Source organism: Phaenicophaeus curvirostris, chromosome 18 (assembly GCF_032191515.1).
Source record: "Phaenicophaeus curvirostris isolate KB17595 chromosome 18, BPBGC_Pcur_1.0, whole genome shotgun sequence".
NCBI classification, from domain to species: Eukaryota; Metazoa; Chordata; class Aves; order Cuculiformes; family Cuculidae; genus Phaenicophaeus; species Phaenicophaeus curvirostris.
The window spans coordinates 12741658-12753748 of record NC_091409.1 but is presented as its reverse complement, the minus strand read 5'-3'; the positions used below and the strand labels follow the sequence as shown (position 1 = coordinate 12753748).

Below are 12091 nucleotides of genomic sequence, written 5' to 3'. Positions count from 1 at the left end.
TGTGAAAAAGTCTGCAGCTCGCAATTATGAAACTGTGGGGAATCTCATTTCCTTAGTTCTAAGCATTGTCCTATCGTTATTTGGTTTCATGTAAAGCAATAGAGTTGTAACTTCTACCCTCTCAAGGACATATGGAAGTGTGCAAACCAAACCTGCTTTGCCTTTGTTATGTACCTAAGTCTTTCAGTGAAGATTGGTAAAGCGTTTATGCCTCAATCTTTGCTTTCTTTAAATAATTACTGCAAATATTTGCACTTACTGAAGTAATATAGGATAGTGCTTGTTCCCAGGAAAGATTTTTCTTATTAAAAATCCCAATAATGTAATCCTTTTCATGACATTAATTTCCAGAACAAAACCTCTTTACAAATACTTGTCTGTCTCTTTAAAAAATACTTTCTTATTATCCAACAATTTCCCAAGTGATTGAATTGCCCTCATGAATTATACTGAACTCAACTTGCAGTTTATATTCATATTTATCTGCGAAACAAGATCTCTTCATCTCACTAGTGGATTAATTCAGTATGATCCACGTTTGTGAAATAAAACCCATAGGTCTGATTTTGTCCTAAAACTTGAAAAAAGGGCTAGCAGCTATGAGATACACCTTGATTAATTCTGGGTTTGCACAAATGCCACTTCCTGTAGTACGTTAGTCAGAGGGAAGAATTTTTGAACCCTGTTCAGCTGTTATACACAAGTGTGAAGAGTAGGGATGTAAAAATGTGGGAAGTGTGAAGAAGGTGGGTAATCGGAACTTATCTTAAAATAAGAACTCCTAATGAAGTGGCAGTAGCTTAAAGCAAATTCATGGAAATATTTCTTTTCCCCAGCACAATGTATAATTGAGCTGTAGAGCTTGTTGACAGAGTCTTATTCCTGACTGAACCAAAATCATGGGAGGAAGGTCAGTCTGTGGCTAATCGATGAAAGGAGTAGATGCAGTTTTTGACTTTAAAAGTCTTGATGTAGCTGTCAGAAGCTTGAAATGGTAAATTCTACTTCACAGTACCCTGATTCTTGTGTTCTGCTTAAAGTAGCCACTTTGTCACTGCTGGAAACCAAAGTTGAGGTTGATGGACTCTTTTTTTTTTTTCTTGTATTGTCCTTAAACATGTTTTTTTCATACTTAGTGTAGATGCTTTTCAACATCTGTCTGTGGCATTCAGTTTTACTTGACAGTTTATAATACTAGGTGTTTTATCAAAACATATGCAAGATAACTTTTGTAACTAGATGATCTTTAAGGTCCCTTCCCACCCAAACTATTACGATTTTATTCTATGATAGCTCCTATTTGCAGATGGCCTCAAACTGTGGAGAGCAGTTGATGCCACTGGGGGTACGGCCACCCTTTAGAGGGATGGACGCAGGATGTAAGACAAGAACATGAAATTTGATATGGACCAATACCAGGAAGGTAGCTCAGGGATGATCTGCCTTGGGAACAGCCCTGCTGGATAGGACCTGAGGATCTTGGCACATGGCAAGCTGAACATGAGCCACTGATGTGCTCTGGGAGCAAAGTTCACTAATGGCATCCTGGCTTGTTTTGACAGGGTCATAACCAGTAGACAAATGGAAGAGGTCCCCCTTTCATAGCTACTCATTGGATTGCTCTAGGCATACTGTGTTAAATTTGGGGTGTCACAGTATCAGAGAGTCATCCACCAGACCTAGTTCAATTAAAGCCCACCGAGTGGGGCTGGAGCCCTCGCCCTGTAAGACGAGACTGAGGAGTTATCAGGGATTGTTCAGCCTGGAGCAGGGATGGCTTTGGGGGGACCTAGCAGTGGGCCCCAAGTACCTACAAGGAGTTTATCAGGAATACCAAGCTAGGATCTTCACTGCAGTGAGTGTCTCGAGGATGAGAGACAAGGTACAACCTGAAATGAGGTTTTGAACTGAATATAAGAAATAACTGTGAGGGCCGTCAAGCAATGGTGCAGGTTGCCCAGAGAGGATGGGCAACCTCCTGGGAGTTTTGTAAGACTCTGTGGGTAAAAAGCTCTGCGAAACTTTATCTGGCCTCATAGCTGACCCTGCTTCAAGCAGGGGATTGACCTGAAGCCCCTTCCTACTTGGATTATTCTATGTTGCTTTGTTCTATCCTAACAAGGTCAGATGTCAGGCTTACTTTCTTAGAGACAAAGAAGTCTTTTGAAATAAGAAAACTGCGTATCTAAAATATGCTTGTGCACTCGATGGAACTGCTGGAAAACCTATTCCTTACTTTTGGAAATAAGTTTGCTCTCTAAAAGAACATTCTGTACCTGATTCTGATTTCCAAGGTTTTAGAAGTCTTTTTTGCAGTTGAGAGTTTTGACAGCTTTCGTTTCAAGTTTGCATTCAGTCTTTAATGGTTGCTGTAATTTCACTTTTAAAACAGCACGATTCTTCAAAGCCAACAGTGAAACAGCATCAGCTGAGGTCTGTCTGGTGATCACGAGGGTTTCTCAGTGGCTCATTTCTTCAGCTGTCATTTGTCAGAACACACTCATGTAATCTTAATGAACAATGTGCAAAGCCATTAAAAACTCAATTACGGCTTTCTTTTTTACTGCAGACGTGAGAAAATGCAATCATAAAGTGCTGATGTGTAAACACAATAGCCACCATCTGCTACAGAGTAGCATTTCAGCTCCAAAAAGAGGATATATGTTGCAGATGCATCAATAATAGGACTCTTATCAAGGCATCATTATGCACCAAGCAGGGGAAAAATTGAAATTTATGGCCAGCTAGAGAGCACTTCATGGTTTAATTCCCCAATTTTCAGTGGTATGTTTAATAACTATGAGAGAGTGCCGTTTTATGTTCCTGCCATTTGAAAGGATTTTTAAAAATGAATTTATTTACCGTCTTTCATTCTCCTTGCTTCTGACTGATCTGAACATAACGCACTAATTTTTTGTTTTTCAAGGCAAAACCAGCAAGATATTAATCTAACCTGTTGATACAAGAACAATAAATTTAATTGACTTGATAATCAATCTACTTTAATGAACATATACTCCTGTGTCCAGTAAATATAACAAATAACTTCTACACAGCATAGGTAATTCCCGGCCCCCCCCCCCATGAACTTGCTGATTGAGGTAAACAAAACAATGAGGCTAAATGATTCTTTTTCTACTTTTATTATTTTTCAGAATTGGATATGCAATGGTCAAAATAAGAGTTTCTCCATGATACTTTTTTTTTTTTTTTAATTCATATTCTTGCCTGGAGACATTTAAGTGGCTTTCAGTCATCTAGAGATCAATAATTTCCATTTGTGACATTTTAATTTGTTCTTTATATGGGTAGAAAATGTGACAAGTTTTTTGTTGGTGCCAGGCACATATAAGGCTAGAAATTGAGAATATGTCCCATCAGCTTCAATTCTGAGTTCGAAGGCTGTCAGACTCTAAATCACAATATGTCAATTTTTATTAAGGCTAATAAGGAAAACCACACTTGTCCTTAAAACACTATTTTTAATTTTTCTTTTTTTCCTCATGGGAGCAATTCTCATGATCTCTCACCTACCTCTAAGTGATATATTTTGCCCAGACAAGCTTCACTGGGCATGGACAATTATAACAGGGCAGTAGATCTCAGCTGTTGATCTTGGAGTGTGCAGAGCAATTTTCCGAAGGTCCGAGAGGACAGGAGACAGGATCCCATTCAAGTTCACACTGCAAAAAGAAAAATGAAAATGAATACAGATGGGTGTGTTTGGAGGCTGGTTTATGGAACGGAGGGTATAACTTCTTCACAACTGAATTCTAAAGATTGACTTATTCTTGTACACAGTGTAAGTTATAGTCTTGCTGAAACTCTAAGCAGGCCAGAAGGGTTGTGCACGATGCCTTCAGTAGCCAGGGGAAGGATTTGCTGTGGAAGATGCCACATTAAGCATCTGTAGAAATAAGGAATGTGGTACAGTTAGTAGATGACAAACTGATTTAAACAAGGTGTGAGCACTTGTCCCTGACAGAGATGACACTAAAACTGGATTTTTCATCTTTCCCACTGTCATGTAAAATAATTACTCTTATTGGGACTTTACTGGAGAGAGTTGCGTTTTTATAGTATATTCTCCTGTATTTCTAGGCATGCTGTATTAGAAAAAAATAAATCCTAAGCTATAAATAAGAAGCTATGAATAATTTGCATACGACAATTGTTTGCAAGGCTATCCTTTCTGGTAACTAAGACTAATTATTTTAAGTGCTTTTTGGTGGAAAGATGTTCTCCTTGCTCATGTTGTCAGTCGTTTGATTCAGGCTCTGTACTCTAGAATCGTCATCAGTTGCACAAAAGGCCATTGTCATCTTATGAATAGCTTGTGATTCATTTTTTGTGGGTGGCAAAAATAAAAAATAAAATTGCAATTATTGCTTTGAACCTTTTGTAAAAGCTGATTTTTTTACACTGAGAGGAAAGCTTGATATTTCGTATGGGAGTCTCTAAAAGTGACTCCCTAACTTTTTCTGATGTTGAAACACTTCCTACCCCAGTGTAGTTCAAGACTGCGTTGTGTTACTACAACTTCAGAGTAGCCCTTTAGGGTAGGAATCCATGTTTTATCAAAACACAAAGGAAAGATGAAAGCTAAGAAAGATGCCCAGAGGTGATGTGCCTTAAGATCCCATCAATGATGGTGCAAAAATCAGTTTTCGTAGGTTCCTACCCAGAGGAACTTCATGCAGAGGAGCTCAGCTTTCCATCTCTGTGCATTTTAACCGACTCTAAGATCATCCTCAAGTATGAGATGTAACAAAGGTAGAACTTGTCTTCGTTGTATCTTGTGCTTCCTCAAACCGGCACTGAACTGCCACAAGCACTGCATTTCGTAGCAGCATCTTGGCTCCTTTATACCACAGGACTGTTATTCAGCAGTTTTACAGTGGCTTTCCTCCCAGATTCTCAGAAAGATGGTCTTATGAGTATTCTAACTTTATTTGTAAAGGATGATAAGGCAGACTGTGTGTACTGACAGAGAGCTTGGACATGAGTCTTATAATTAGTTTTAGAAACCAGGCGGTCAGGTTTGCATCCTGCTGCTTTAACTCTCAGGCCGTGCTGCCTCTCCAAGCCTGTTGGCAATGGTGCTTTCTCATAATAAATTATCTTAGGTCATAGAAACAAAATCCATATCTTAGTTTCTTAAAACTGTTGTTTATTTGGGTGCATTTTTAAGAATAGTATGTATACAGCATACCCTCTGAAGAAGGGAATTTTGTGGTTGACTGGGAGCGGAATTAGATTTACAGTGAACGTTTATCAGGAGCCCATTGTAGGCATGTTGATTATTAGAAAGAAATTGTAAAGTTTGGATTCAGCTCATACATTTCTCGAAATCCTTGGTGTGAACCTGGAGTTTCTTGATTTGGGGTCATTTTGATTTTCAGCGCATTAAAATGAAAGATAGGATTGCCAGGAAATATTTTGCCTATCCATTTTTGTGTTTCTTAGTACAGCGCCTTCCCCAGGCAGACCTGCATTGTGCTTGAATTTTCCAAGGTTGCTATAATCTCTGATTTTTTTTTTTGAAAGGTTGACTTCCTTCTGCATCTGTGTTTTTCAATGCTTTACAAAATGCATATATGCATATACATTAAAAATATAAACAAAGAAGTGGGGGGGGATTTTTGTTGAAGTTACTGGTATTGGTATAAATTTAGAATATATGACTTTTCACTGCACAGAATTGATCAAAATCTTTATCTAGCTCATCTGAGTGCCACACTGCTACAGCATGGAATAGGGAAAGTCAATAGGTTAGAAGTGAGGCAAGGCTTTTCAAGCTCTATCTTCTGTGAACTGCAAGAAGCCAGCAGAGGAATATGTTTGTATCATCCTTTGGCAGCAGCATCAGAACCGAGAATATCAAGAGGGCTGCATTTGATTAAAAATTATCATGCCTAGCTGCTGACACACAGATTTTCTTCCCCTCCCCCCAAAACTTGGTATTTCTTCAGCTTTTTCTGAGTGTCAGTGTCTGTACGTACATAAAAGAGATCCTTTAAACAGAATTGAATCAAATAACTCTCATAATATTTTTCCCTACTGCTAAAATTTGTCACCTTGATGCATCTGTGAAGAGATGAGTTGAGACACAATGTGCTGTAAAATAACTGCTTGATGAATCAAAACGCAAGTTCAACATCAAGTGCCATGGGTAATATGATGTAAGCTTGCAGGTTAATAAATTCATAAATTGCCTTAGTATATATTCCCCTCCCTAAATTCAGCCTGCCCTTCCCTTCTAGAGCAGTAATTGTCTGGGTTGCATTATTTCTAGTGGAGATGTTGTTATGCTAACAAGCCTAATTCATTTGGACTCTGAAAATGATGTTTTTCTTAACACGTTACAACTTTCAAAAGTTTATAGTACCGAGATGCCGGGTTTACAGGAACAGATTGGCTCGAAGTGGGCAGTGGCCATGTAGACAAACATTAGCTGAGAAGTTGGTAGGTTTTGTATTGAATATGCCTTTGTGGGGAGGGGACAGGACTGTGTGTGTTAGGAGAGCCTTGTTGCTGCTCGAAGTGTGAATATGCTTTTGTTTAGAGTTGACTGTTTTATCACAGGGTTATAAACGAATACAAGCAACATAGTTTGATTTTTTTTTAAGTTATCTAAAGTGCTTCTATTTGGCCCTGGATCTATTTGTATACACCCTACAATTTTAATATCCTTTCTTTCTGTTACTTAACAACTAGCATAAAATAGCTAGTTTGAGTTCTTCAGATCAGTGTTTTGTTTTCTGGCTTCTAAAAGGATCCTTGACTTTTCTAATGGAACTGTTTTTGCTGAAAAAGCCAAGCAAACCCACTCTCTCTACTCTTTTTTCTCTCTTCTATAGGCTCCTTCATGATGGTGAACAGCTCTGGACGGGCATCTGGGCAGAAAGCTCACTTGCTGTTGCCTACTTTGAAGGAAAATGACACACACTGCATCGACTTCCACTATTACTTATCCAGCAGAGACCGTTCAAGTCCTGGCTCTCTGAATGTCTACGTGAAGGTGAATGGAGGACCACAGGGCAATCCTATATGGAACGTCTCAGGGGTTGTTACAGAAGGATGGGTGAAAGCAGAACTTGCCATCAGTACATTCTGGCCACATTTTTATCAGGTATGAGTTTGTAACATTTTTCTTTCCCTTCCCTTTGAATATTTGTATAGGTATGAGCTCAGCTATTGATATTCTGAAACCCAAATCATACACTCTCACCCCAACTTTTTCCTATCAGAATGAGTTTATGTATAGCAGGTTTATAGCAAGAGGGTTGGTTTTATGGGCGTCTTGACGTATTTCTTCCTGCTTCACCCATTTTCTTCAGTTGTTGTCAAGTCACAGAGTGGATAGACTGCTTAATTGGCAACTTAAGGCCTCTTTGTTTATCATTGGCACATAACCAGTCTTATATCGGCACTTTCCATGGCACTATGTAAATGTAAATACAACTGGGTGTCTCGATGCGTTGCTGTGTCTCTGCATAAATTTGCCTGAACTGTTTTTGGCCCTTGGTTGGTTCCATAAGAAGGAACATTTGTTCGCTCAGCTTTGCATCTTGTCTTTTCCTGTGCCTGTATGAGAGGTGTAAATATGTATGCTACTAATAAAGCATTGTACTGCATTGTCAACACGTCTATACTCTGCAGCAGATCCTCTGTCCCTCTTCTCTTTAGCACTACTGGTAACATAGTTTTGTTGTTCTGTTAGGTGAATTATTTTTTTTAGCAGGCATGTAGTTGAGGAATATGGTAAGTTGTTTTTTGGTTATATTAATTTTATAGCTACTTGTTAGTTGTCCCCTTCAAACTTCGTGTGGTAACTTTACAGCCATTGTTTTAGTTTTATTAGGTAAGACTGCACACAGTGGACTTGCCTACTTCTTGTTAAGTGTTGAGCATGTTTGTGTCTTGTTTTATATTCAAGACAAAAAAAAAATGCCTTGGAGGTAATTGCACCCTAAACCTTGCAGGAAAAGCTGATGTATCTACAATACTAATAAAAGACATGAGTGAGATAGGATAAAAACTATAGTCATTCCTATGAAAAGGCAGCAAATAGTCTGTGGGTTGAAAACAGCAGGTAGAAAAGCCTGCTTTTTCTCTTTTTTCTTTTTTTTTTTTCTTTAGTAACTTGATAGGAGGGCTATAAAATCTGAGCTGAAGTAGCATACTTTAATGTGCTGCCTCTGAAAGAGAGTTGGGGATATCAGCAGAATACATAGAGCACACTATGCAGGGTGAGTGAAAGGAATAAAGAGATGCAAATGCATGGAAAGTGGTGTTTTAAGAGCTGTGCACAACTTATCACTTGTTCTGAAGTCATATTACTCCATTCACAGCAACATGAGCCTGGTTATGAACCAGAATTTTCTTGGTAGTAAGTACTCCACTGAGATGACAGAAATGATCTTTCACCTAGGTAATCAGTGCTTGAAAAACCTGGAAAAGACGCTCTGATCTCTCACTGTGAGATCAAACTCTTAGATATACCAACAGCAGACTTTCTGAGCCTTCCTCACTTCTTTTGCAAGTTCCCTTGCAGGTCAAGTTTGCTTTTCCTGAGCAAAAAAAAATCCTTTCAATCAAATAATTTTTCACTGCAGCACAAAAATGAAGAAATTGGAAGTGAGCAGTAACTGCCTAGGAGTAGCTCCTTCTTAGAAAAAACAAGGATTTTCTTTTTTCACTGTTTTGCCCTATGCGGGACAGGAGTTGGACTTGATGACCCTTGTTGGGTCCCTTCCAACTGAGGACATTTTATGGTGAACAGGGGTGATTTTTTCCTTCTCCTTATGTTTGTATTCTTATTCTTTAAGTGTGGCTTTTAAGATTTGAGAACTACGGCTCTATTATGAGGGATCTAATAGAGTGATCTCCTATCAGTCCATGATTTTTATAAACCATCTTCTCCTCGTGGCTGCAGGAGAAGCCTTCTTTTTTTTAACAAAAAAAAAAGAAAAAAGAAAACTTGAAGCTTGCAGAAGTGAAGAGGAAAAGACAATGAAGGACATATACAAAATTATTGTTATTTGGCAGCCTAAAGTAACAATTTTGGCTAAAGGAGTCTTGGAGGTGGCAGGATGACAAGAGCTTGAGTGTACAGTTGCCTAGGGAGGGTCTCATTTCATCCTCACAATCTAGGATGTGCCACGGGAGTATTATTTGTCAGCTTTAAATCAAACCTGCATGCCTAGAGAATGCTTTATACACAGGAGTCCTAAAAATTTTGGTTTGTATTTCAAAAACACCAGGTAACACAGGAAAAAAAGGAACATATTTCCTACACAAGTGAAATCTGCATTAGGCAATCTGTGGGTTATTCTCTTAATATATAGAAGCCACCCCATCCTGAACCGCAATGTGCATTGAAAATTCAGTTAGGCGATAGATCTGAAACTATCTGCCCTAGGTCTGAGGCTTTGACAGGTACTTTGAGCTTTGCAGGGCTGACTAGCAGAAAACTAGTAACCGAGCCAGTTGCCAGAGGTCACGTTTTAGGTCTGGCAGTTCAGCGTAAGGGTTATCCAAGTTGTCTGGATTCAAAAGCACTCTGCTGTGATATAAATGTGGGGCTGGTGGAGATTTATAATGTCTACCCTAGAGTTACTCGTACTTGGATTTTCAGCCTGAAAATGTATAGTGAGAAAAAGCTGTAATAGCACTTGGCGAAAGGTAATATATGTAATCTTGAATTACTGCTTGCCATAAGGATGAACTTAGTCCCAGAATGCACCAAGGGCAGCACTAGAGTCTGCCAGGAAGAGTGTTTTTGATGTATAGCAAGGAACATTATTGATCCCTGCCTGAAGAAAACTGTTGTACCACGACAGATGAGCCAGGCTATGTTGCTAACACAGACATTGTGGGTATTATAGTAGCAGCGAAATGTAGGCTTGTTTATTGGTAAGGAAACATGATGTGACTTGGTATTTGCAGTTCTAGGGAGCATTTAGGAATCTTTTCCAAGAGTAAAGATTTGCATTTTGTCATCTGTATTAATTTCTGAGGGGCTCCTTAAATGTAAAGCATTCTTGAATGCCTATATCTCAATCATTAAACTACATTTCTGACTGATGTTAAGAGGACATCTGAGATATTTAGCGTGAAATTTGCAAGACTAGGCTCAATTATCATGGATTCCTGCCTTTTCCTCCTAGTGGGTCCCAATTCCCTGTTTTTGGGAAAACCAGTGTTCTTTTGTACTTCTCACCTTGATAGGGCTGGTGTGCTGCAAAACCAATAGAAAAGACCACAATGTGAAAGTCTGAACTGGGAAATAACAAAAATATTTGAGTGTAAAACATAAGAGATAAAATACTCTGTCAAAAAAATACGTGAATTGAGGGCAATCGTAGAATGTTTTGGGGTGGAAGGGACTTTAAAAGCCCATCTCATTCCAACTTCCATGCCAGGGCAGGGACATGTCCCACTGGTTCTTTTCACTGGATACCAGAGCAGTGCAAGTGGTTTTTTGAGGAGCTGACTTGGTTCTCCCAGGCTTAAGTTATATTGTCCTGTACTAAATAGACTGTATTTGTCTGTAATTAACAGAAGACAATTGTGTATTGGTGCTTACTTCTGCCATGCGCTAATAGGTAATGCCAATGCCTTGGAGAACTTTTCTTTCCGAGTTTGTGGCTTGCAGGAGATATATGAATTAGTTCATTGTGGTTTATAGCTTCTCACAAATGCAAAACCAATATAGGATTTTGTAGCTGTAATGTTGCACTTTAATTCAAATCTGAAGGGAGTCACAGTAGTTGCTTACATGACCTTCCCAGTAACGGTAATTTTTATCATGAATGACATTTTATTTCTAAAATAAATTATAACTTCCATACTAAGGACTTGCATTATACTCTTATTTTATACAGTCTGTAAAAAGCCTGTCAAGAACCTTGATAACACAAAACATTTGTTGTTTTTTGGATGATTTTATGTTCCAGAGACTTACTTCCTCATACAGCTTATTTTTTGTCCACCATCCTCTAGAGTAGAACTTTTTTTGTGCATATTGTTAGCAGTTGAGCTCTTATTAGTTCACATATTCACCTTTTATTTTTTGTGCTCAACATCTTTTTATCATATCTTTTTTTCTAATGGATGTATTTTGGAAGACTTCACATTCGGATGTGTGTTGGATTGGGGAGAAGATCCTTAGGAAGTCATGGAAACATGAGCAGGAACTACATTCTGGAAGCCCAAATGTGAAGCAAAAATTAACAGCAATTCTCTACTTGTGAACAACATAGTGGTTTGCTTTCATCGCCAGGGCATGCAGTGATCACAGTTTGAACATTTGAATCTTTTACTGTATTAAGTCTTCTGATGAAGGCAATGAAGAAGCTACACCGTGACAGACGAGGGATACTGGCTTTTATTTAGAACAAACATAGGTGTTGAAAACTGGCTTTAATTAGTTAACTTTGTGTTCTAGTAATGAATTTTAGGTGTTACAAATTACTGAAATGCTTTCCCCCACAAAACAAGGAGCTGCACTAGACTCAAATGCTACTCTAATCTTAATAACTGTGCCAGCTGAACATGTTAATTATCTCTGTCCTTGAAAACATTATTGTGTACTCATGCAAAAATGAGCAATTTAGTGCAATGTGAATATTAGTAAGAGGGAATGAAACTGGGGATGTCCAATTCAAATGCGCCCATTATATTTCCACCTACTCTTTTTTTTTGTTTGTTTTCTTTTAAATAGCAAAAGATAGCACTTCCTTCTTTTGGTAAGAGATTAGCTAACTTGAGAGGTAACATTACCATGATGTTCAATAATCAGTCTGCATTTTTCATTTTTCTATTGCAGTTTAGCATTTCTGTCGCTTGCTGTTCCTTATAGAATCATAGAATATCTCAAGTGGGATGAGACCCATAAGGACCATTGAGTCCAACAATACTACTGGAAACTGAACCAAATGACTACGAGCATCATCCAGATGCTCTGTGAACTCTGACAGGCTTGGTACTGTGACTAATTCCCTCAGGAGCCTGTTCCAGGGAAAGAGCACCCTCTCTGTGAAGAAGTTTTTCTGTTCCATACCCTTGTGTCCTATCACTGGCCACC

The 12091-nt window shown here is 38.6% G+C and overlaps 1 protein-coding gene across 8 annotated transcripts in view; it reads left to right on the top strand.

Annotated features, from left to right (window-relative positions):
• PTPRT (protein tyrosine phosphatase receptor type T) overlaps positions 1-12091 on the top strand; it is a 451009-nt gene that overhangs the window by 161695 nt on the left and 277223 nt on the right. For all 8 annotated transcript variants that reach the window (XM_069871726.1, XM_069871724.1, XM_069871722.1 and 5 more), the window contains exon 3: positions 6861-7132. In XM_069871726.1, the coding sequence (XP_069727827.1) occupies positions 6861-7132 (272 nt within the window). The remainder of the gene's footprint in view (positions 1-6860; positions 7133-12091) is intronic.